The 26,706-nt window shown below is 41.9% G+C and overlaps 1 protein-coding gene across 11 annotated transcripts in view; it reads left to right on the forward strand.

Annotated features, from left to right (window-relative positions):
* The first annotated feature begins 846 nt into the window (after positions 1 to 846).
* Positions 847 to 26,706, forward strand: part of wnk1b (WNK lysine deficient protein kinase 1b) — a 92,817-nt gene continuing 66,957 nt past the window's right edge. For 6 of the 11 annotated variants that reach the window (XM_040035280.1, XM_040035282.1, XM_040035283.1 and 3 more), the window contains exons 1-2: positions 848 to 1,477; positions 4,447 to 6,065. In XM_040035280.1, coding sequence (XP_039891214.1) covers positions 5,136 to 6,065 — 930 coding nt within the window. In that variant the 5' untranslated portion in view covers positions 848 to 1,477; positions 4,447 to 5,135. Of the gene's footprint in view, positions 1,478 to 4,446; positions 6,066 to 26,706 lie in introns of all 11 variants that reach the window. The other 5 variants (XM_040035277.1, XM_040035279.1, XM_040035286.1 and 2 more) reach the window with 3 other exon arrangements.

Below are 26,706 nucleotides of genomic sequence, written 5' to 3' on the forward strand. Positions count from 1 at the left end.
AAAAAATTAAAGAAAACGTGAGCATAGAGTGGGCCTGCTGCTGAAGTGAAAGCCTCTTTCTTTCAGGGTAAATTAGTCAATATTTAGGAAAAGATGGTGGGGGCGTCATTGAACAGCCTCAACAATTATCGGTCTAAATAAAAAATGGCAAAGCACGTGTTAAAAACAAATGAAATAAAAACACGATGAGCGGCGCGTGTTGGTTCACACTGCTACTGTCTGGTGGGTCATTATGCACGGGTTTGCCTCCGGTAGCCGTTGTAAATTACCTCAGCAGGAAATAAAACCATTTCCGGCTTGAGTTGTCAAAATAAGATCGAAGCGTCTGCTGAATAACCTTTTCTCTTTGCTTGACAATGAACAAAAAATGAGCCTAAAACAGAAACTGTCTTTGCTTACTTTTCAATACAGACAATTATTAATTATTAGTCAACTATTAACTTAAAAACGAAAAAAAGTCAAATCAATTTCGGATCCATTTCTCCCTACATTATAAAATAATTAACACGTGTTTCTTATTTCTAATGACTGAATAATACATCCTACTTTATATGATAGCTTTTCTATTAGAATGGCACTGAGAGCTTGAGAGCTTACAGTACTTACTATTGCTGAAGCTGCTCCAGTAGATCCACGAAGGGGCACAGCTGGATCTCCATCACTTCAACATATATGCTTCAAGTACCTGAAGAAAACAGACTCTGGTGGGGGCTGCATTGCATGAGTTTGTACTCAACAACAGCCCTTTCACGACTGAACACGCTTGCAGGGGGGATATGGGAAGTTTGTGAGTTTATGAGGAGTAATTTCTTTTATTTTGAAAAGCGGCCTTATACAGCTCCAGCATCCTCGCTCGCAGCAGTGAATTGATGCGGCTGTGCTGCGTGAAAGCCCAGCAGTTGCTTTGACGAGTCATCGCTGGAGAAGATCCCAGAGCAGACGGATCCGCTGTCTGATGGCTTGAAAACGGGGAATCACTGTGGACCGCAGCGGATTTATAGCATCGTACGAGCCCGGAGGAGCGACGCGGAGGCGGCACGAGCGGACCGGGTGCCGACACGGGTCGGGATACATTACCTTTAAGTGAGGCTGTTATCGTTTTTTTTGTTTTTGGAAGCCTTACACAGACAACACGGAGAGAAAAGTAGTACCACAGCCTCCGCGACAGCAGCGGGCGAACTTGTCATCTCTGTCCTGTGGGAGGTGTCTGTCTGTCGGCTTGGGGCTCTCTGCACGCACCGCTCGTCTCGTCACTGATTGGATCTTTTTAATTTGAGGGATATTTGTTGTGTTTTGTACAAATCGCTCTTATTTAGTGTTTTCCCTCAACCAACTGTGGCTTTAATGTGACGCACCACACTGACACTTGTGCTGTGTGTAGAGCAGACCCTCTGCAGAGGAGTAAAAGGCTCCCTAATCAAGTTTTTCCCCCCTTCACATTTCTGCGGCAACAGCACAGACCACACCGATGTCATAGGTAATGCTTCGCCTTTGTTTTTGCATCGCAATGCTTTCTGCAGAGTCGTTGCTCGCGTCTTTGTTTTTGCCTGTAGACAAACTTGTCGACACAGCCTCGTTTTCTGGAGTTCCTCAACAGGCAGCAGTGAAGCCGTCACTGCACGGGGTTGCTCTGCAGCTTTAATTAAGCTCACTGCATTTCCACTCTGCTCAGTGGCAAGGCTTCTCACGAGTGCAGCACTGCTGTTGTCATACATCATACCATAGCAATATAAAGACCACTGAGCGAAAGCCGGCCAAGGTTTATTTGCTCATGTGCACACATCAGGCTTTTATGATCCGCTCGTAACAGCTGGAGTTCACTTACTGATGATGTGATAACAAAGCCTTTATGTATCAATAATAATGTTGGTGCTTCTACCTGTTTTAATGCTGCCCTTATCATTCTACTTGAAAAATAAGTTTAGATCATAGAGTTTTGCTTAGGCAAGTGGTATCAAACATGTGGCTCGTGGACCAGGAATCAGTCCGTTTTAGGGCCCATGGATGTCTTAGCCATGATATGCCATGTTTTCTCAACAAGCTGACACTCATTTAATAAGAAGAAGTAATAATCTTTCTTGTTGCGCCTTCTTTGAGGCATTTTTTTACCTGAGCTTGTAATTTCAAAGTTAAAAAGAAATCTTTCTTCCTATTAGACCAGATTTGCTTATATTGTATATAAATTAACATTGTATACATACTTTACACATTTTTTTTTTAGCAGTGGTGCAATAGAAACACAAATATAATAGCATCGGGTTATTAAAGGGACACTTCAAATTGGTACTTGGGGGACACCAGTGATGCAGTAATCCACAGTACTTATTGCAAACACTGAAGTTTAAGTCTGACTGTATTGACCTTTTTCTGACTGTTAAGAGTCTTTATTTATGCCTCACTGCTTCCGTCAGCTGTTATGAAATCACAGCAGTGATCTATAGACACACCTGCAGTGACTCCATCGTGTAGTGGGTTACGCATTCAGTCCCCAGTCCAGTCTTGGGAGGAGACACAAATTCCTTTGGGGTTGTATCAGGAAGGGCATCTGTTGTAACATAGCTGATAGGAGCTTCTTGACATAGGCACAACTTCATGTTTGTTTTTTCCTACCAGCAGTAATTCATATTTTGAGTTAATTGTCACGACAGTATCAGTGCAGCCATCGTTTCAGACAGCTGTCCAACAGAGGTGCTACACTTTCAAAGATTGTTTCATTCGCTCCCAGACTGGAACCTAACTCGTCTGAGTAAAGGGCTTCTCTTAGGGCAGAATGTGTGTAAGGCTTAATAATCTGTGGTATTATTTCATGGAAATTTAAACATTTGCTTAAAGATTTGTGTCGTTATGCATGTAATGGAGCACCAAACATAGGTGTACGGTGCAGATTTCAATATTAGAACGGGTTCAAATAAGCAGTAAGGTCATAGCTTTCAGGTGCATCCGTACTATAACCTTCTCAGCGGTTGTCTTTTAACCGTTTCCCTAAATTGAGATGATAAAAAATAGCTTCTGGGACTAAATGAAACACAAATGGGGCTTAAAAATATCTTCTGAAGAATAGCGCATATGTAAATTTAATGGCCACAAACTGGGACCATCCTCTGCGTTCTTCTTTGCACATCAGTGTCAAACTTGTGAAAACTTGCTTTGGTTTGTTTTGAAGCTTGAATACATTTACAGTGAATTGTTTCTAACATCACACATGAAAGCAGCTGCTCGTTCTCTGTGCCGGTGCCACTGTGATCACCGAGTAGAAGGCGTCTGTAGGACGTTACGCGAGCCGACTTGCAAGTTCTGAACGTAGTAATTAGTTATTACATTTCCTCTAACACAAAATGCATAGTAATATATTGTGCACTGTCCTCAGATATGCATTTCTGTGAAGTAGTTCTGTCTGTGTCACTCTGAGTGCCCCTCATCTCTCATGTTAATCTGCTGAATTGCTACCGAGCAGTCTAACCTCGGGGTCAGTCAGGCTGTGCTGACTTGGGCTAAATTTGGAACATGAAGCAATTAGGCACAGTCTCTGCTACATCACAGCTTTAACTATGGAGGGGCAGCTGGGAGGGAGAGACTGGTGTGGGATGCAGATCTCCATCTGGTTAACATGCTTAAATTAGAGATTTAAAAAAAAAATTGTGCTGAGCTCAACCAAAGGCAAATTTATTTCACTGAAAAAATATCAAACCAAAGCCTGACCGAGTGTTTTAAAAATCTTTTCTGAACTAATTACTCCTGACAGTGGGTGAAGTACCGTGAACATTCACTCACCAGTTCAAACCCAGTTCTTTATTCGCTCGCATTTTATTAACCAGGCGGTTCATAACAAGAACAATAACAAAATAAGTGACTCATCTTTACTTTCTTGCCTGGGAATAATACAGATTACAGTGTGCCCAAGCCTACGGCAGCCTTGTTTCCTCTTCTGACGTTGTCAGTCCAGTCTAGTACGCCCATCGCTTGTCATCTGTTGACTTGGTCTTTGGGACCTGAGGTGTCGCTGTTAGATATCTGGCCCACAGTTTCCATAGAGCACAGAGTGTGGGTGACCTTGGAAACAAAAGATGAGCTTTGATGGCTTGTGTCAGACATGATGAATTAAAGGGTGTGCAAAGGTCTACTATAAGTTAAATGATGATAATTTTAGTCGCGCAAAGTTGCTACACGGATGAGGATTTTTTGGACTCCTGTCTGAGCCAGAGAATAAAAAGATATCCAGATAGAAATCAGCCGGATAGTCCCGGTTTAAGAAAGGAGAAAAAAAAGCCAAGGTTTTGAAATTGCTTTCAAATTCCTGCAATAAAATGCAATAAAAAAAATATCTGACAGCTTGTGTGTTCTTATCAGCTACTTTGGCAGGCAGCCAGGTATGTTGAATTCTGACATGTATACTCATACCTATAAATAAAACAGTTTCACTTCATAGTTTTCTCTTTTTATTTCCAGGGACAAGGACAGAAGCAGACCAAGCTGGGCCAGGCTAGGCCAGGCCTAGGCCTACCTAGCCATCAATCTGGCCTTACAATAGAGGCCAGCAACCTCTCTTGGAAGTCTTTTGTTCAGGCAGCTGAGGAGGCTTCAGCCTGGTCTTACAGAGACATCCCCAGACCTAAAAATCAAACTTTGGAGTCCAGGCATCTTCTGTCATCTTTTAAGAGGCCATACTGGTCTAATCGATCTCCAGTCATTCCATGTTGCGGTCATCCCAGTCTGGTTGTTGGCAGCAGGATGGAGTTACGTGTTGATTTGACGGTTATCGTCTCACTGCAGTGCTTGCACCCCTCCTCTGTTGACTGCCTTTCATCCCTTCCCTCCCCAGTTTTTAAGAGAAAGCCCCTTCCACTCACCTGGGGCTTCCCTGAGCCCTCCACGAAAGGGCCTTGTAGAAACTGTGGGTTGTTAATTTAAAACATTGCAAAGAGGAAAGCAAAAAATACAAAAGACATCAAGGACTGCTGCATTCAGTCGATTTTGTTTTTTGTTCTATTGCACATTAACTTTCCTTTTCTTGCGGTTTGATTAATGAACTAGGAGGTTGAGATCTGCGCTCAGAGTTTACAGGAATAAGTTACATAAAAGTCTTTACATACAGATTTGCTCTTTTACAGTTTGAGCTTTTTTTTTTTTTTGAAAGAATGTCTGAAGAAAATAGCAGCAGCAAAGCAGTGAAATTCATTGCTCCTCTTGCCCCCGTTTCTTCTCCGTCCCCCTGCCCATCACCCCAGACCCCCCACAAGAATGTGAACGGCTCTGCCAGTTCAGACACGCATGTCGTGGAGAAGCTTCTTGGAGAGCCGGCGGTCCAACGTCGGCGCCACACAATGGATAGAGACTCTAAAACGGCCGAGCACCGTTTCTTCCGCCGGAGTGTCATTTGTGACTCGAATGCCACAGCTTTGGATCTGCCCAGCAAAGCAGCTGTGTTACTCACATCACCCCCAGACTGTGAAGGGACTCCCATCATCTTCTCTCCGCAGCTTTTAAACCTTGGAGGACAGGATTATGAAGGTGAGGAGTCCCAAAGAGGTTCCTATCTGCAGAGCAGTACCCTTCAGCCTTCATTTGGGCATGGTGGGGCAGTCGAAGAGGGGGATCTACAAAATGCCGAGGGAGATTTGGATGTGTGCACGATTGCTGTTCCTACCAGTAGCAGTGTTGAACATAGTGCAGATGGGGCAGTAACAGAGCCCAGCTCGACAGTATTGGATGTTACCAATAAAACAGTAGCCAAACAGCCTGACATCGTATTGCGTCCCAGAGGGCTTCAGGAACAGGTGGCCAAAGATGGAAAAGCAGTAGGAAATGTGTATGAGAGAAGCATCAGTAGTCCAACCGAGGAGAAAGACAGGGAGACGGAGGAGGAGAAGGGGCTCGCGAAAGCACGGGCAGAGCAGAGGGAACGGGAGCAAGAGGACATAGAGGAGGCTGAAACAAAAGCTGTAGGGACTTCACCAGATGGACGCTTCCTGAAGTTTGACATTGAGATCGGGAGAGGGTCTTTTAAGACTGTCTACAAGGGTTTGGACACTGAGACAACAGTGGAAGTGGCATGGTGTGAGCTACAGGTAAGGTTACGCTGTTAAAACTGTGCTGTCATTTCCTGTTTATTTGCCAAAGTCTCAAAAAGTTGCCATCCAGGTGCTGAATTTTACCCTTTCTATTTGTGCCTCTTGCTTATTACCTTGACAGGAAGATATAGTCTTCCTGTTTAGGCAGAGACTTTCTGTGTAATTGTGCACGAAAGGAGATCAGTCTGACTGGGACTGATGTACCAGTGTGGATTAAATGGGAACTGTTTACAACAAAATCCAACAGAGGTCCGTGTGCTATTTAAGGCAGCGACTGTGACTTTGGTAAATGGACATTTGCTGTGAGTTTGAGCGCACATTTTCTGCTTGTGTGGTTTTTAGTTTAAGTTTCACTGCATGTGGATCTGAGTGTTGAGGTACGCTGTTATCACAGTGGTCATAGTATTTGTAGCCCAAGCAGCAGAAGACGTAATGAAGATCCTCCAGTAATTGTTTTGATGAATAATGGATTCTAACTGTAAGTCAGTCGTTAAAAATCCACTGCTTCTTGGACTGATTTAATGCAGCACGAGCTGTCACTCAAGGGACTGCACTGCTTGAAATTATTTAGCTGACTGGTTATAAAAAATTTTATTGTGCTGGCCTGGACATTTAGCTCCTCCTTAGGCCAAAGTTGTATTTTTCTAAAGCTATTGTCTCTCATCAGCTGCAACTCTGACTTCTGTAGACATCACCTGTCGGAGGTGCACATGAGAACGCAAATGTCCCACCTACTGTAGTCAGATCAGAGATCTGCTGGTTTTTAAACCGGTGGTTCGACCCTTTGGTCCTCCAGGTTGGATGTCCAAGTATCCTTGGACAAGATGCTGAACCCCAAGTTGCCCCGGATGCATCCTTTAGATTGTAACTGCATGAACACAGAGAGCATTGCTAGGGTCTGCGATTAGAACTACTAGAAGTATTCTGCTTGGCAACGGATCTGTCTAAATAGAGGCAGCAAGAAACACTTTGCACTAGGGAGATGACAGTTTAAAGATTAAAATCTCTGTATTGACTAGGTGGGACATATACGTTCTCATGTGCACCTCTGACAGTGGATTTCTACAGGACGTAGGATAGAAAATAAGTGTTTAAAAGCACTTGTATGTCTCTTGTGTATGAATGAGGATTGTAGTAAGAAAGTGCTATGATTGCTCAAATTGAGTAGAAATGCACTATATAAGTATCAGTTCATTTACCATTTTAAGACATCACAGTTATATAGTTTTATATTATTAGATATATTAAGATATACCAGTGCAGTAACCTGGACAATCTTCCAAAGTTCGCGTGTGAAAATGGCTTAAAATTTTATTCAGTGTTTACTGGGGCACTGCATCACAGATGGAACAAAGTGTCAAGCTGGAGCTCAGGCTCTTCGTTTTCTCTTACTCATGCATCTGTATTTTCATTATACGTGTGTCGTGGGTCTCTGGTAGTGACGGTTGACTTTCAGCTGCGAGTGAGCGGATGCTGTGGTGCGTCACATCACCACCACCGCATGTATAAATGAAAGCGGAAGAGGATACTAAGCAATATAGGCCAAAATGCAAGTGGGGTCGACTTCCTGATGACGGTGTCAAATCAGATAATGACACCTGCATGATATCTGCAGTATCAGAGATGCGGTATCCTGTCTCAACATTTGAAAAGTATTCAAAGTAGACACATAAAACTATTGCATTTTTCCTGCAGTCTGGCCAACTTTTGACAGGATGGATTGCAGCGCACCACAGGATGCTGTTGCTTCATTGTGGTGCACTGATGCAACTTCTTTATTGAGTATTTGTCTGTCACGGGGCGAGGTGTGAACAGGAGACGTGTAGGCAAAAAGTGTATCGGTTGGTGAAAGGTTGTGCAGCATCGAAGGAAAAGGAGAAAGTCTTTCAGCTTTCACTTCTTGTCGATGAGCAGGCAGAGAGACGGAGGTGCGGTGAGCAGTTGGAGATGTAGAACAACAGTCTCGGGCGGTCATATGACGTTTAGCACACTGACTGAGCCGAGGTTTCAGCGGAGGAGGAAAACAGTGACATGGACTCATGTGGAACTGCTTGCTGTGATGAAGCACTTTATACTGTGCCACAAAAACAACTTTTTCGGCTTATAAATGTATATTTCATGTTTTTCTGCAAAGTGTTTGTCATATTTAGACATTTAACACTGATATAAGGCATGGATACTGATTTTTTTTTAATTTTATAGAACCTTAAAAAGACTGAGGTCACACTGTGCAGTTGAATGTTTCCTCTGCTAAACCGCTGGTGTTTATGTTTCTCAGCATGTGCTTATTTCCTGTGGGAAGCATGTGCTTGTTTTTCTGTCATCTCCATCACAAGATGCTCCTCGAGTCTTCCTGAATCCCAGGAGCTAAAATCAGCTTTGCCTGATGCCCTGCATCTAGGAAACGGCGGTGTGTTTATCGGAAAACAAACGTCTAGCCTTTGTTGAGCTTTTTCTGTCACACATGCTTGTCTTTATCGCCGTCTCTAACTCTACTACTTGTCGAAACGGAGAAACTTGGGGATTCTTGACAGTTCTTTGTGTCTTGGAGGTCTCCGTCTCTGAATTGAGACTGGATTTTTAAAACTATTGCTTGGTTAGTTTGCTAAATGATCAGAATAAACTTGCTGACATTTATGTAATATATATCCTGAATTACTGGAATGCAAAATGTCGTTCATGCATTATATTCCGTGCGTGTGTTATATAAGAGTATTGAAGGACTGTGGTGATTGAGTTATATGCATGCAAAGGCAAGTACTCTTCTACATAAGAGGCTGTAATCTGGTATCACTGTGTGTCTATGACTGAGCAACTGCTGACATGTGGCAGAAAGGTGGGAGTAGAGTTACACACACATACACACATGCAGACACACACACACACACACTAGAACCAATCACATTCACTCACTGGGTGGGCATGGCAACTGGAGATCTGTGGGAGTTGGCATCATCTGGAACTTGTCAGTTTTTAGCGTGGAAATATCTCTGTGTGACGTGAGTATGTCCCCCTTGCCATCCGCACCCACTTGTCACTGCAGTATGCATATGTTAGTGCGATGCACGTGTGTGTTTGTGTTTGCTTGCTTAAGAGTTGAAGGTGTGTGTCTTTCAAATTCCTGGCTTTGGATCCCAAAACAGGTTCATATTTGTGTCCAGAGAAATTTGTAGTTACATGGAAGCAGAACGGGAGATGAGAAGGGAGATGGAGCTGGTACTTTGCTTAAGCGTTTGATGAATAGCTAGAGGGGGGTGGAGAGGAAGAAGGTCATCCAGTAGCTAAGGTGCCTTATCAGAGTGTCTGTTGGAAGATGGATGGGAAAGAAGAGGCTCCTGTAGGCGTCCTGGAATGAAAGGAATTCTTGTGATCAGTTTGAACTTGGGTTACTTAAAGCTACAGATCATAATAAGCTCATGTAGTCTTGGTAAGAAAACTAATTGTAAGTTTTGGACTTTGTTTGTATCTCAGTGACTCATGAACTAGACCCGGCAGCTATGACCTAGGAGCGGCCGGATTTCTTGCAATTTAATGTTGCACTTAATTTATGCATCACCCGCTATGATGCTGATTGTGAAGGCACAGACAGGACAGAGCGGCTACATATATGCAGCTCTCCACGCAGGAGGAAACAGCAGACGCAGCGAGAGATCATCGAGTTTATTTCCTTCTTAAAGCATGAAGAGAAAGCATCTTATAAATACACCAGCCAGAGAGTCACACTTGACCTTGTTCACTTGAACGCCGACTGTTATTAATGAATATAAGCCATGGCTATCAGCTCGTTAGAAGTTGAACATTTGGCTGTTACTTTTCCTAACCCTACACTTTACAAATTGGTCGTAGGTGTGAATGTGAGCACGACTGGTGGCCCGTGTCTTTGTGTTAGCCCTGTGATAGACTCTCGACCTGTTCAGGACGTACCCCGCCTCTCGCCCTATGGCAACTGGGATAGTTTCCAGCCCCCCGCCCATGACCCAAACTGGATAAGCGGAAGAGAGAAACGGGTTGTATGAGAGACCAGAGGCTGAGGGTGGGAGGAGGGGTGCGAGTCAAAGTTCAGCCTGATCTTTCACAAGGGATCTTGAAGAGCCGGTTCAGCATTCGACCACCGAAGCAGTGTACTCTACCAAACTGATAGAGGGGGTTGAGCGCACAGGCGGTTTAAATCGGTTAAAATATTAAACAGAAAGATTGATAGGTGGAGTTGGAGAACTTTTGGAGGGAAGTGGGTTGGAAGACGGGAGTGGGGGAGGGGATGCTAGACGAATGGGGGTCGAGTTTGAGTAAGCGGAAGGTGATTGTGGAGGGACCCCTGTGAGAAGCTGGAGAAACTGAAAACACGGGGGAGGAAGGAGGGGAAATAGTGGGAGAGAAAAGACAAAGGAAATGAAAGGAGTGGATGATCAAGAAGGGGGAGAGGAACATAGAAACGGAGGATGAATTGAAGAGAGAAGAGGGTGTGTGACCTCAGGCTCGGGCACCATAGACTCTCAAAGACCTTCAACAGCACCACAAGGCGGATTAGCCCCCTTCCCACACAGACACACACACGCATGCTTTGGGGCTTTGCAACTGTCCTTTAAAAATGGTTATTCAATCAATGCCTTAAGATAGAGACTAGTTGCTGAGTCCAGGCAGCTTTTGCAGAAATGGAGATTACGCATCAGTTTGTTGACATCTCTCATATCATTATTTTGTATTACAAATTCACACTTGCATGATTTTTATTAGCAGAACTGTCATGACATTGACAAAATGAGGCTAACAACATATGCTTCAAGGTGTCCGATTTTAGCACGGCAGAGCACTGTTGTTGACCCATTTTAACCTGGTGTTGGCCTGAAATACTTCCATGTGCAGGTAAAAGGACAGAGCGAAGAGGACATCGGGCATTTAAAAAGTATTATGTCTGCAAAGCAGTTTCACTAACAATGCGTTCTCCCTATCTTTATGAACATTGCTAGGCTTCACCTACACAAGCAACTGCCAGGATTTGTTTTTTATTAAATGAAAAAAACCTTGTCCAACAAATATTTTGACCTATTTCAAACTCGAATCAGAAATCCTGATTGGACCGTTTCGAAGGTCACATGATGCTCTTGGAAACTATTCCATGCAAATATTTTCAGTTGATGATGTATCAGACAGAGCAAAAGTATTTTACAGCGTGATAAAATATCCTTAGATAACTTCAGGGCGGCAGAGCAGAGGTGTAGCGGTTAGATTTTCCAAAGGTTCATATTTCTCTGACAAAACAGCAAACCGCAGCAGTGTCAAGGCCTTGAGCAGAGGCTGCTTCTCCCTGCTGATTGATTCTGGAGTTACTGTAGTAGTCAGCATTGGACAGACACACATTATAAAGGGATAGAAAGTGTGGGTTCACTTCAAGTGTGTTCTTATAAATGTTTTAAACACCAGCTATGAACTCTTTACACAGTTCCCTTTCCTTATTAGCATTAAAGTAGTGCTTATGTGCCTGTTAGGTTTGGTCTGTGCTCTGCATGAGTTTTTGTGTGCATGCAGTTGGGCTGTACTGGTGTGAGCTCATACTGCAGCATGCTTCTGGGGATTGCTAACTTATTCATTTGGCTAGGCTGCAGACGAGCTCGACTGTTTAATTATGGAAACTTGCTGGATGTTTCCTGTGTTTTTGTTGTGATAGATGGATGTCTAAGTTCTTTAAGAGCCACCTTTCTGCAGCACTTTCTGCGTAACAGTCAGGGTGGAAAATCACCACCAGCCTCCCTAAAACCACACCTGTGGTTGTGTGTTTATCAGTCGCTAATGGTCATGATATCACGTCTCATAAATCTCTTATTCTTTACTAAATCTTATTGTAAAACAGGTGCATGTTGCGTTTCCACTTTGGAATCTATTGCAGTCACTGTGATCAAACAAGTTCGTTTTTTGCCTTGTAAACTGCAGGAATGCAGCACATACAAGAGAACTTTAGTATCCTGTGTTACAGTAGGTGAAAACCTGACGCACACTTTTACGTAATAGCAACAAAATCAGATGGAGCAGCAATCTCTCTGACTGAAAAATGTAGTATGAGGACGTGCGTCAAATATCAGTTCCTGGAAAGGCCATTTGAAGCTGGCCCTAAAAGCAAGTCAATTCCCAGACTTCTTTAAAATGCTCAATTCCAGCTATGAAATGAACATATTTATAGCTAGGTACAAGTACTGGGTTTGGTCTTCATAGCTAATTTTCCACTTGAGAACAATATATGTTATATAAATTCTATTTGGATAATTTTATAGCTTGAAATTAAGGGAGTGGCATTTTTGATTAACAGGTGTAGCCGCTGAGGTGAGTCACTGAAGTGGACCTATTGTCTAGGGCCTGACCAGTATGACTGCTCTGGATACTGATATTTTGTGATTTAACAGGCCGATTTTTTTTTTTTTTTTTTTTTTTTTTTTTTGAGAAATAAAAACATAAACAGACGTCGTCCCGAAACATTTACGTGTATATGCCATGCTCGACTCTGCCCTGATCAGTTGCTTGTTGTACTTACGTTGTTGAAATATGTGTTTTGCATTCAGGGATTTTGAAGAGTGTCCTCTGGTGGACAAACTGTGCAACAGCAAGACACATAACATTGTTAAAGGGCGGTTTTCCAGTCGCTTCTTTACTTTTTAGATTTTAATGTATTAGTTATTGCAAATGCTGATGCTAATAGGTAATAGTCATAGACAGAAAATGTCTCTTGGCTGATAATATTGGCCCACTGATAAATCGTCAGGCTATATTTTGGCTATGTTTGAGAATTTACCACCTGCAGTGTTGGTGATTAAACCAAGGACACATTTAGGAGTCTCTGCTTTTTCAAGTAGTAGGTATCTGTCTGTGTGTTGCATTTTTACAGTCTATAAATGCATTCTTTTAACCAAGCTTGCTAGCATCAGCTAAAAAGTTAGCAAATGCTCCCTGGTTCAAATATGGTTGCTTCAAAAAAACAAGATGGCAGCGACCAAAAATGCTAACTTTGAGGCTTCAGAATACGAGCTCCAGAAATAAAAGGAGGTAAAATTGCAGTGGCCATCTTTTATATACAGTGTTTCAGATATGCAACAGCTCCAAAGCCCAGCCAGCTGGCTCTATAAGGGAAAAAGTGGGAAAAATGCCTAAGCTGATAAAGTTATTTAGCTCTGATGTCAGATAACCTGGGAATGATAGAGGGTGGACATAGAGGAAATCTCACTTTGAATCATTTTGTTACTCATCCTCATTGCATGACTCTGTCTTCCTCTTGCTTTGTTTTTGCCTTGCCTCCATCCATCCCCCGGCGCAGTCATATGTCAGTAACCAGCTGTGAGAGGCAGAGGAAGAGAGGCACAAGCTGGCACTTCCTCATACTGTCTCCATTACCACACACATTAACTTCCGGTTAATGAGCGAGCGTGTACACCAGTTTCACATAATGTAGAGCGGTGCGGTCAGGCTGCGCTGCCTTTCATTAGTATTGATTTCAGTGGAGGGTTGAAGTGTCACTTGGCCTGGATTTCAGGTCATGTTGTGTTATCAGCAAGGAGCGGGGAGTCAGATAGTGCACGCGGAAGGTCACTAAAACAGAGACCTTCCAAGCGTGGGAGTGAAGCATTTTATCACACAAACATAAATCTCACTGGAAAGCTTTAAAGACCCGGATACGTGTGCTAACAGTTTAGTTACGCGAAACAGTCACATTGACTGTGCGCTCAGAATTACTGACCTTTCTCCCTCGCAGTTTGTTTATTTAGAAAAAAATGAGAAGCAAGTGTATTAGTGAGCAGACTTTCAGCGTGTGTGTGTGTGTGTGTGTGTGTGTGTGTGTGTGTGTGTACACAGGGAGACGATGCTCAAGTGTTTGGTAATCTCTTCTAAATAAAGTCATTCTGTAAAATGAAAGGATCTGAGAGCTTTAGTAACTGCTCAAATGGGTGTGTGTCCGTGGTTATGTCACACTGAGTGAAACACAATGCGTGTGTATGTGTGTTTAGTGATTATAGTATGATTTAATTAGAAGCAGGTTGTATGTATGTGTGTACTGTAGGCTCACAGAAAGACTGTGCTTACAGTGTGTGTGTGTGTGTGTGAGAGAGAGAGTATATTGGGGTTAGTTGGGGACAGTAAATGCATCAGGCAGATGTTAGATGACTTGCACAGTGAGACATGTTTTTCTATTCCCTCTCACACGTTCTTGGTTTTTTCCCCCCCTTTTAGCCAAGCGTCGTTGCTCTATGATTAGATTGACTCTTTCTTTCTTTTATCTCCAACCACTCCTGCTCATGCTGTCCTAATCCCACTCCTCTCTGCCTGGTATCAATCTTTCCTTCACGTTTCAACCCTTTAACATTGCTTACTCATCCAGCCCATAATTGATCTATGTGTAATCACAAATTTGAAGATGATTTTTTTCAAAGACATCTCTCATCTGTTAGATGTTGCAGATAGTCCAAAAAAAAAAAAAGGTTTAGCCAAAGTATGTGTGTTTACAGGCCTGTATATATACACACACACACACACACACACACACACACACACACACACACACACACACACACACACACACACACACACACTGACGAGCGTAAATGCGAGTGTGTGTGCGTCTGATTAGTGAAGAAAAGCGTTTTGGTTTTCCCCTTTCTTATTTTTCCTGCCCAGACGGCCCTAACAATGCTGATATTATGCGAACAATCGCTTCCTGCTAAATCCAAAGCTGCGATTGGCTGACAGCTGCAGATCAGAAGCAGAGGATTGGATCACGTTGTTTTGAGCCTCAAGTGATAAATCTGGGATCAGGTGGACAGTTTCTGAAACTAGTCTGGGGACAGAAGGAAAGACAAAAATGTTGCTATTAAACAGGCTATTTAATTCAGCAGCATGAATACTAACTTTTATCTAGTCATCTGGTAGAAATTCAGTGTGTGCTTATGAATTAAACAAATCTGTCTTGTTGCCTATAAAATGTCGAGAGTCTCTGGCTGAAATGAAGCCTTTGGCACTTGAATGATAGGGTGTTATCGCCACTGGAATAAAGGAAAATAACACTTTAAAAAAAGATTTTACTTCTGGTGATATATGAAGACTATTTGGAAAACACGGTCATCAGTCAGTATTAGTAGAATGCACAAAAAGTCATCTCTTGATGTATCTCCATTTCACTTCTTTTCAGTTTTTCATCTACTCACTACATGCATAATTTATTGCATTTGTGTTGATACCAGTGAGTCATTTCTAATGAACTTTTTTCTCATATGAAGCAAGAGCCTGAAGATTTGTGATTTATGATTTCGGCCTATAAGAATAAATAACTTTATTTAAATGCCTCCCGTTGCTTTTTGTATCTACAGTCTCAAGACTGTTTGGATGGATGGATATATATTTGACCTGACATCAGACACCCTTTCTCAGCATGGTATGGTATAGATTAGATTCTGCTGAGCTTTGGTGGACAGCTGTTGGGGAATTCAGTTATAATCAGATAGTTATTACATGATTTATTAAACTATTATTATTATTATTAATTTAATCCTCTTATTGAAAAACACAAAGCGATCGACCTTTGGCGACAAGGTTGACTGCCCACTCAATAGACCCGTACATGCCATAAGAAATTAGTACAGGTGATTGCGTAAGTGTGTGCATCCTGACCTGAGTCTAAAAAAGATCTCGACTCTAAGCTGCCTGTCGTCTGCACCAGCGCAAAGTGACCTGGGACACACATCACCGTGTGTGTGCGTGTGAACCTGTTTGTGTGTGTCTTTGCTTTATATTTGTGTTTAGTCTGCTTTTGCTTTTGTCTGTGCCCTGACAATGCACAGACTGTTCTGCTGCGTGTGCAATGCTCAGTCTGTTTTTGCAGAGGAGCTACTGTTTCTGTCTTTGTGTTCACCTTTTATTTTGTGTGTGTGTGTGTGTGTGTGTGTGTGTTTGAGGAGGGGGCAGCCCTCTGGGTTCATTGTATCCCTCCCAAATTCCCCGCATTCCATTGATAAGATGTCATTCCTTAGTGAAATAGTGTGTGGGGGTGTGCTTTAAAATATGACACCCCTCCCTCCCCCACAAACCCCAAATAAATGTGGGTGTGTTGGAATATCTTTGGTTCCTGAATCTCTGCTCCATATGGTTTTACTTTTCAGATATCAAAAGTCAATGAAACAATAGAGTACATGCAGTGCTGTGTAAAGCCCTCATTTCTTTACATTAGACAGAATTTCTTGTATTGTGCGGTGGTCTTCAGCAATAGTTCCTCTGATTTTCTGACACTGGCTGCTTTTTCACCCATTTTCAGTCCAGTCCTTATACCTGACATTTTTTTTTCTTTGTCTGGTCTTTGTTACTAGCAGCCCGTCTCATAAAGACATAATTTGTTCCCATTTTAAAATAATGTTTTTGCACCAGCAACGTGATTCCCAAAGAGCTGGCAGATCAAACCTGGCCTATTTCAAGATGCTGTGAGTTTGTCCTTAAAACATTTAAAGAAACTGGAAAAGTAGAGGACAAAAAACCCTCCGCAATAAATCTACAGCACATGAACATGATCTCAGTCAGTCATAAGAAATCTTTGTGGCTGGTTGGCTGTCAAGAATTCCCTATTTCTTAATTAGGGAAACATGGAGAAGATTTTGATTCACCATTCAACACCACTTAATTTTTCAGCATGACTATGATCCCGAAAGCATTTCTGGATTGAAGAGCACTCAATGGGACATTATCGGTCATCACTGGTGTCCCCAGAGCCTGGACCTCAATGTTAATGAAGCAGTGTGCGATCATTTTGACAGAGAATGGAACAAAAAGCACTCAACGTCCAAAGAAGAGCTGTGAATATTGTACAAGAAGCCTGGAGAACTATTCCTGAACACCACCTAAAGTATACTAAGACCTTAAGAGATTTTAGGATGGACTGAAGAATAAAGATGGTCATACCAAATATTGACTTTCAAGCTTTTTAGAATTGTTTAAGCTCTGCTTTTACATATTTTTGCATATTTTTGCACATTTCAATAAATCACTGCACCTGTTACCCCTTTTTCTTTGCAAAATATTAAGAAATCAAAGGGGGCTCAAGAGTTTTGCACAGTACTGATGATCAGAAAATAATAACGGAGTGCAAGTAATCCCAGTTGATGCACAGGATTAAAAGCTTGATTTGGGTTTAACGAGTTCATTTGCTTCTGGAAATAGAATTTAAGAACAGTGAGACAAAAGGAGCAAAGCGTTGTACAATCACACACTGTCTGTGTCTGTGTTTGTCACACTGCTTTTTTTCTCTCCTCTCTCCTCTGCCTCTCTCTCTCTCCCATTTTGGGTGTCTCTCTGTCTCTGGCATCGTCTCTCATTGTCTGGTTCTGTCTCTTTTTGTCTCTCCATCCTCCATGACCTTAACTAAAGCCTGTGAGGGGGGAAAAGACGAGAGCGACGGAGACAGAGGGGGGAGCAAAGAGAAGGAGGAGATGGGATTTTTTTTCCCCTCATTTTTTTTCCCTTTCTGTTCTATAAATAGCAGCAGAGTGTCATCTGCCGAGCCATAACTAGAGCAGAATGAGTGGGGACTGTGTGTCGCTGCTTGTGTCACACTGTTGCGGTTATGTGAATAGGTCTACTTTTTTGCGCTTTCCTTACCTAAAAAAGATTTTCCACTTAGAAGTTAAAGTGTTAAAATGTTACAACAGATTTCAGAAGGGATGCTAAAATTATTGAAGTTGTAATTTTAGCCTCCTCTCTATCATAGTTTTCATAACCTCTGTAGTATATTTTCATTGGTATTAGCATATTGAACCAGTCAATACTGCCATTGTCTGCCACTAATGGATGACAGACATGTCTGCGAGTTTGAGCTCTAGTTTCGAAAGGCCTTAGTTACAGGCCTAGAGACCAGTTAGAGACCAGATCCCGTGGGAACAGCTGGTCAAATGTGTATTCCCTGACCGGCTGGCAAGTGGATGCTGACTGTTACTGGGTGAAGTTGGTTGCAAAGAGGGTGCTGGAACAAAGTCCTCCTTTATCCATTTGCCAGTAGTTTACATGGAAGACACTGTTTTTGTCTGTGAACACTTTCTACAAACAAGTGGGATGCAAACTGGAAAAAGAGAACAAAGTAAACGTAAAAATTGTGCCTTTTGAAATTGTTGGTTGCAGCAGTGAAGCGCGACTTTTACTCTGAGGTCAAACGGTCGGTGTTTCTGGTTTGCGTTGCACTTTTGCAAGCTTCAATACTCGCTTCCAGCAACTCGCCAGCTGGTTGGGGAATGCACATTTTTCCCTTGCAACTGGTGACTGCTAGGGGATCACCAACCAGTCTCTAATCCTATGTGACTGAGGTCTGTAGAAAATCTTTAGAGTATTTGTATGATACAGATGTTTATTATAATTCAAGCAAACACTGAAATAAATTATTTTTGCCTTGGCTTTCTCTATTAAAGCTCTCTTAAAGCTCTCTTATTAAAGCTCTATAAAAGCATTTGATGAATTGGTTTCTAATTTAGTTTCAATTTTCATGACCAGTTTGTGGAAAAAGGAAGCACATGTTCGAAATGCAATGTTGAGTGGACACACATAGGAAAAATGCACACACAACAACAGACTCCGTGGTCAGTGAGGCAGGAAGTTCTCCTCACCAGATTAGGAGTCAATCCTTCAAAAACCACACTTGCATGATGTAATCACCGCAGCCTGAGATCACATGGATGGTATGCAGCGCTCAGTGTCATTTGAATTGAATGGGAAAGCCCCCTTTGGTCTATTTAATGCCGTGGTTGGGTGCAAGAGTGAGCAGCTGCATGATTTGCAGCCGTCATCTGCCACAGATGATTCCAGCTGTGGTGCTAAAGGACAGTAAAGTTCACCAAATAGCATTGCTTTTTGCTTTTAAAACCTTGCAAGCTGTAAAAAAATGCTAACTTTTTGTTTTGCTAGTGTATGTGCCTGTCTGTATCATATATCAGAGGGTGGGTTTTTTTTTGTTTTTTTGTTTTTTTGTTTTTTTTTTCTTCAGTTTTAAGTCTCACCACAGCTGTAGTCAGGTTGAAGTCATCAAATTCATGATGAAATTGTGGATTCAGGAAACATCTATCTGATTCATCTGATTGCAGTTTTTATTTCCCCCTCCAGAAACGAGTTGCTGCTGTGAGATAAGGCAGGTCATGGGGGGTATTGCCTCATTCTCTTATCACAGAATCAACAGGTCCTATGTTGGATTAAGCAGCCTGTGTCCTTTTGATGTCATTTCAAAGTAAATTCCCATCTTTTGTAAAGCTGGTCTTTTGGTTAAAGCCACAACTAGCAGCTGATCACAGCATGGAAAGAACATAGTAAGTTTAGCAAAGCGCCACAATTTTCACAGAAGTTGGCAACGCGGGGAAAATGGTTTTTTTTGAGTCGCCTTAGGCTGTTGAAACCTTAAATTAAAGCTAAATTGAATCAAGGATAAACAGTCAGATCTTTTTTTCTAAACACAGATAACTGATCTTAAATATTTTCCCCTTTTTTTTTAAATTGCCAAAGTGGCAATTTTAATGTTATTTTATGGTTAAGGCTCCATTTGACTGCTTAGCTTAATGGTGTAGTGGTTATTCACAGTGTGGGCTCACTGAGAATAATATGGAGTGCATTGTTAATATACTGGTAACATCTGTGTTTTTGGTACAATGAGTCAGCATGTCTGAAGTGCAAAAGCTCGTTATCCATTCTGTTTTCTAGCATGGATTAGCAACAGGTGTGCAGGACCACTTAACATAGAAGCCCGACTCTCAGGGGCTCATCTCATTGTATGCGCGGGCACCACCACAAAATTAAAAAACAAAAGTGTGCCTCCAGGCTTTTCTTGTTCATGTGTAAAAGCGCACACGCAATTACAAGTTATTAAAGCGGGGTTAACAGAGAGGTCAGGTCTGCTTGTTTTCGGTTGTCCTTCCTCCTTGTGCATTAACGAGCTGTGTTGCATCGTCTGTTCATTGTATTAAGTAGGGCTGTTCGATATAACGATATATATCGGATGACGATATAAAAACGTCAATCGTTTCATTTTACGCTATCGTTTGTTTCGTGGTGTCGCAAAATAAACTGTTTACGGCAATATTTTTTCATCGTTTTGAGGGTCACTGTAGTGGCTATATTAATTTCTTAAAGTTCTCTCTTTCTCTTATATTTAATATAACCACACTACAGACGGACAAGCCCTGTTTTTATGCGTTGTGTTAGCAACAACGACGGTAACAGCATCGCGTGTCCGCTTGTTTATGTTCCACATAAACCTTTCACAATAAAGCTCAAGATCCTGTTGAGACTTTTCAAAATAAACTGAATCACGTGAAAGAGCAGATTATTTACGGATGAGAAGTAAAAAAGAGCCGTCAGGTGCTAAAAAATAAACCTTAGACTCAAACATTAGAACAGGCTTTCCCCCGCAGCACACTGTGTAATAAATACTCACAAAGAAAACGGCGGCCTTTACAACTTATGTCTAAAAATGTATAGTTTCATGCATCGGTTAAAACACTCGACTTCAGCAACATGACGCGCAGCTGGAAACACTTCCCGCAAGTCGAGCTGCACGAGATTCACAGAATTTACAGAAAATGTTACATTGTTGTGATTTATATCGTTATCAGGACGATAGAATTCTTATATCAGGATATGAGATTTTGGTCATTTCGCACAGCCCTAGTATTAAGGGTGATAAACGGCTCATTGCTGTCACGCCGACTTTGTACTGTGTTCAAGAGATGCTTAAAAAATGGGCACTGAAAGACATTACCCCCCCCCCAAAAAAAAAAAACAAAAAACAAAACCCTAGCATTTGGGTACATATTTTATATCTGCAGTTTAAATGCGTTGCATCTAAAACTGTTACCTTGTTAACTCATTAATGTCTTAATATTCTTGCTGATTAAAAACCAAAGGCAGTGGGACGAATATAGATTAAAAAAACATATATATGTTTTTATTGGGCAGGAAGTGCAGCAAAACCTCGGTGAATGTAGCACAGAGACAAACAAACTTTAAAATAGGCTGGACATATAACTCACAAGCCTACACAAGACAGGGCTGAAGGCAAGAGCAAGGGCAGAAAAGGAGCTAGACAATTCAGAGAGACGTTAATGGCTGATGAGCAAACCGGAGCGAGAGCGAGATATTTGCAAAGATAAATGGAGACGGACAGAGAGAGGCCGATAAACCGAGAGATGCAGGCAAAGTCCAAGAGAGGCGAGGCGGCACAAGAGAGGGTGACACAGACAGGGTGAGTGAGCGTAAGACGGAAAGTTAATGGGCAGCTTTAGGAGGTAATGGACTGTAGATCCCCTGCGGTCTGACGGCAGTCCCATTCAACCTGTGTACTTTAGGCATTGTGTGCTCCACTGTATATTCAATTTCCAGATGCTCCCATGCCCACGGGCTTTTGCACAAGAGTGCGGAGCAGCTCTCACAACCATCAAAGGCAGTGCGGCAGTTTAGTTTCAACTGGAAGGAATTCTTTGACATGTCAGGTTGAATTTTTGTTTTTTTGTTTTTAATTAACTGGTTTAGTTTTATGGTTTGAAGCATAATGAGACGTTTTGAGAAACACACACGAGGATGGCTTTCTAGATCTTGTGTACTCCTGATATTTCTAAATGAAGAAAAGGAGGAAACCGCGATTATGGGTTCATCCGATTCTCATGAGAAGAAGCAGCAACAGGGAGAACTTGATGGTTTGATCCAGGAGTTGAAGCTGTATCACAACCGCTGTACACATTGTAGGATGTCAGTTTGAGCTCTTGTTGGCAGAGTTAGGGCCTATCTGAGGAGGCAGAGAAATAATTACAGAGAGCCGATTGATATAGAGCATTTCCATATAATCGTGCACTCAACATCAATGCAAAGTTTGAGCTATAAGTGCACTTGTTCCCAAAGGCAGTGATCTGATTGGTCAGATCTGTTTATTTGGATCCCAAAAAAAATCAGAAAAGTGAAGTTTGATCCAAAAAAAATTTTCACACGTGAAATATTGGCATTCATTTTTCACTTCTGGCGTGTAAAGGCCTCAGCATGGTGAAAAGCTCAAAGACTAAAGCAGGCTAAGATCTCTTTGTTTACATGGACAAAAGGATAGCAACAAGATAAACGAACAGTAAAAAATATTGGCTTTGCTGTTTTAAACACGGGTATCCACCCAGAATTTCGCAATCCTGCAACCGTAAATTACTGTACTGCAAACTTGCACCCTGCAGTTGATATTGATAATACCTCAGTGAGCTTCTGTGTGTGTGAGTGTGTGTTTGAAGTGTGGGTGGTCATGCATTTACGCATGCAAAGCCATGTGGCTTTATTTGCAGAAGAACAGGTTAGGGTGTTTATGTATCTTCAAATGCTGGCCAAGAAGAGCTTGTGCTTTTTAGCATTCTAAATATTAAAGCTACGTTTTTACTGACTATGTATAGTAGAAAGGAGCCTTTCTTTACACATAAATCACAATTAGCAGTTCGTTAGAAGTGGGAGCAACTGTGCATGACGTGTCTCTGCTGCTGAACTCATTCTTCATATGACCAAGCAAACCCGATAATAAAGAGGCGCGCACACACGCACGCAGACAAACACGCTGCATCCTTAAGTTGCAGGTGGGACTGAAACCACAGCAGTCTACAGCATATCCGCACTCTGTGGTTACTGCTCGTACACATAACCGCTTTGCACAGTTCTATTTCTATATGTTAGAAAACAAATTCAGATATTGTGGTCAGCCACCAGCAGCCTGCTACCTGTGCATATTCATCTCTGTAGTAACCCATCAAACATGTCAACTGCTGGAGTTAGCACTATCATATTTCACCTGACAGGGAAGCAGCTGGTCCCTGCGTAGACATGTGAAAAACAAGAGTTTTTGCGGGACTTTGTGTAGTCTTCAGTGACCCGAATGCCTGCAAACCTCCTCGGCCTGAAGCAATGTTGTAAAGCAGAGTGGACCAAAACTCCTCCACAGCAATGTGAGACTGATGAAGTCTCACAGAAAACAATTACTTGCTGCTAAAGATCATTCTACAAGCTGTTGAATCACTGGGATACTTAGTTTGTCACAGCACTGCATGTATCCTATTTTTATTAACTTAACTTAAACTATATGTTGAGGACACGTAACCAAAAATAAATATTAGTAATTGTTGCTTTGTCTCATTATTCTAATGGAATTCCTTCTTCAGATTAACTATATCCTGATACAACAGCATGCAGAGATCATTTGGCATTTAATTTCCCCACTCAGTGCGATTAAACTTGCAGCAGAGAGCTTTGTTTTGGGGCGACTTGAGAAGTATCTTCCAGCACATTTTAGGGGGGATTTAACAGTAAAACTCTTTTTTTTTTTTTTTGTTGAAACAGCAAATCCACTGTGACTGCAGTGGTGGGGAATGTCCTTAATTAGCCCAAACATTAACTGTGTTTCAGCTCACTAGCTTAAAGTGAGCAAAAAAAGGGGGGAAAACGGGGTCAGAAAGAGAGGAACAAGGAACCGCACAGTGACAGTACGTGTTAAGCTATCAGCATTAAAGCGTAATTACAAAGAAAAAAAAATCACCTGTGTCATATCACTCACTGATTTTTATCTTTACTTCACCAGAAACACATCTGTAAGGTTTGATTAACAGCCATATGAGCGTCTTGTTTGTCAGCGCGTGGGGAAGGAGCACGTAACAGGTCATCATGGGAAGGGCCGCGAGCCAAGGCAAACAGTATTACAGTGTACTCTGTTGTCACCCACTCTGTCTCGACATGTCTGCTTTACTGCGTTCACCTGGTATTTTGGATCCAGGATGTTTTCTGTCATAATTTCCATCTCTTGCTTTATAACTGATTTTTGTCCCCTTTCAATTTCTTTTTTTTTTCCTTCTTTAACCAGAACAGGTCCTGCCACCAAACGTTTCTCCCATGTCAACCAAACATAATGAACGATTGTTTCTTTTTTTTCAATAGCATGAATAATACTATGCACAAACACACACCTGCTTTTGTTCAGGGTTTCCTGCAAGTAGTAGATCATAACTGAATGCCATTTAGGAGCCGAATGTTGGGTGTTTTGATATTTTGAAATGTTTTTGCTCCTCATGAATTTGAGGGGAACGCATGTTGCCGACTTATCTCCTTGTTTTTATGTTTAAGCTACTAAGCGACTTTGGTGTCATTTGGGAAGTCGGGAAGCTCTGCTGGCTGTTTTTCAGTATATTTTGAATTAATTATTGGAGAAATGACCTGCAGATGAATCGGGAATGCCCACCTACTCTAAATTGCCTAAAAAGACAACAACAAAAGTTTCGTTATATCATTTGAGTGTTTCATTAATCAGGCAGGTTTATTCTTGACAAAGCTCCTGTCATCTTGTCTTCTATGTTGGCTGTCTGCCCTTTCTCACAGACTCAGATGTGAGTCAGGTACATACACCTGTCTGAGGGTGGGGGTATGTGCAGGTCTTAAAAACAACAGACATTTTGCACAATACTTCAACTCCTTTTTTTGCCTTTAAACTTTTCCTCTCTCGTACTTTTGGCCTCCCATTCCATCCATCCCACAGATGACCACGTTTTGACCCTGGTATTTTCTCAGTCTGGTGCACAATCATTCGTCCTTCTCCCCATTCTTCCCGTCCCACTCTTCTCTGTCTCTCTGCCATGAACCGATTTCTCTCTCACTCCACACCTATGTCTTTCTCTCCTGGATTTTAACCACTCGCTGCTCTCCTTTTATGTCTCTCTGCCCCCCCTCCCTCAATCCTTCCCCTCTTCCTCCAGCTGTCGACCCTCAGTGTTATGCTGTTGTCTTTGAACTTCCATGTTGCTATCATTTTGCTCCCTCTCTCTCTGTCTCTCTGCCTATAAATAGCAGTCTCGTGGGCTGGAGGTGTTAGCAGCAGCAACAGCAGCGCATGATTCATATTTTCAGCTCTGCCTTTTTTATTTACCTTCAGCAGTGTCCTAACTAGACTCCTCACTGGCTCCTTCTCGTCTTCTATTTTTCCGCACCTCTCCTCGTTTCTTTACACATGAATGCATCTGGATCACGTTCAAATTGCTCTCACCCTGGTAAACTGTGCGAGCGTTTGTGCTTATGTGTGTGTTTTCCGTGAATACAGGTCTTGAACAATCATGCCCCCCATTCATCAGTCAGTCTCCCCTTTAAACTATGGCGTGACCTTCAACTCCTTAGTGCTCAAACTTGGAAGTGGCTGCTTTTGTTGTCGGGAAGCTGGATTTATGAATGTTCTAGAATGCGCAAACAAGTCAAATTTTAGGCATGGAGTGAGACAGACTCTGTTTACATCTGAGGAAAGTTTTCCCTTCACCTTCCAAAGAAAGCAAACACCGATATATAGCAGAACAGTAGGTCACTGAAAACCAATTCATAAGGTGATGTGTGCTGCAGAGTTAGGTCCATTAGTACCAGCTGATGCAACAGGAGGGTAAATGGCAGTACAGCACTGAAAAAGTTAGGAAACACCCTTCATTTCTTCTTATTTTGCTTCCAAGGAGCCAGACTTTCCTTTAAAAATTTTTTAAGTGGTCTTGAGTGAAGGTTCTCCAGGCCTTTTGAAGGTCTTTCAAAGTTCTTCTTTGTACATTTGCCACTTTTTCACCCACTCTCAGGACACTCTTTGTACCGGACCATTTTCTGAGGAATGTTTTTTTGTTTTTGTTTGCTAAGCCACTTAACACCGACCTATGAATCATTCCGGCATAAAAAGGTCTCCTTACTCAAGAGATGAACCAGTGTTGTTTCTACATATAACAGACAACTTATCAAAGAACCGATTCAGTTGTTGAAGCCTCATCAGAAATGGTCTCATTGCAAGCGTGATGGTCAAGAAGTCATGCCTAAGGAAGGGAAATGTGGAGAAAAGGCTGAGGTATGCCGAATTACACAAGAACTGCACTGATAATTAGTGGCAAAAGGTATTATGAAGTTATGATTCAGAATTTGACATTTTTGGTTAAATTTTGGTAAATATGTACGGAGGAGAGAGGAGTGACGAGAGATATAACAGTTGGTGTCCAAGCAGCCATCTGAAAAACACACTGGAGGCTCTATCATGGTTTGGGACTACATTTCAGTGTTGTTAAGGGTCTTGTCAAAATTGATGAAAAGCATCAGATCTTGATCTGCTGTGCAATACTGTCTGGAAAGCATGACACTGATCTCAAACACACTGCCAGTAAGTTTCAAGCTTGTTAAAATTGTACAAGTCCTGTTTTAGTCTTATGTGCTGCATTTCCATGTATGGTTGCACGCTTTGATAAATCGCTGCATGTATTTTCAATTCTCCCAGCGAAATATAAAGAAATGAGGAATAACTCAAGACTTTTGCTTGGCATTTTTTTTAATACCTAAAATAAGTCTAAGAAGCTTACATCTCCAGATGTACTCTGTGATCACAGTACATCAGCGAGCGTCAGCTGGCTCATGGGAAACTTTTTCTGAAAAGGATGGAGTTTAAAATATTAAAAACAGATTTCTGTCACATTTTGACTAACAGCCTGAGAAATTACACGTGAAAACAGAGAAGATGAGCCACAGCAATACTGTTGGATTGCCTGAACAGGCAGCCGCTCTGTTCTTTAGAACAGTAGTGTTTTTAAAACCAGCCTTTGGATATGTAAACCAAAGAGCATCTCTGGTACTC

This window comes from Simochromis diagramma, unplaced genomic scaffold, assembly GCF_900408965.1.
Source record: "Simochromis diagramma unplaced genomic scaffold, fSimDia1.1 OVJJ01000816.1, whole genome shotgun sequence".
Lineage (NCBI taxonomy): Eukaryota > Metazoa > Chordata > Actinopteri > Cichliformes > Cichlidae > Simochromis > Simochromis diagramma.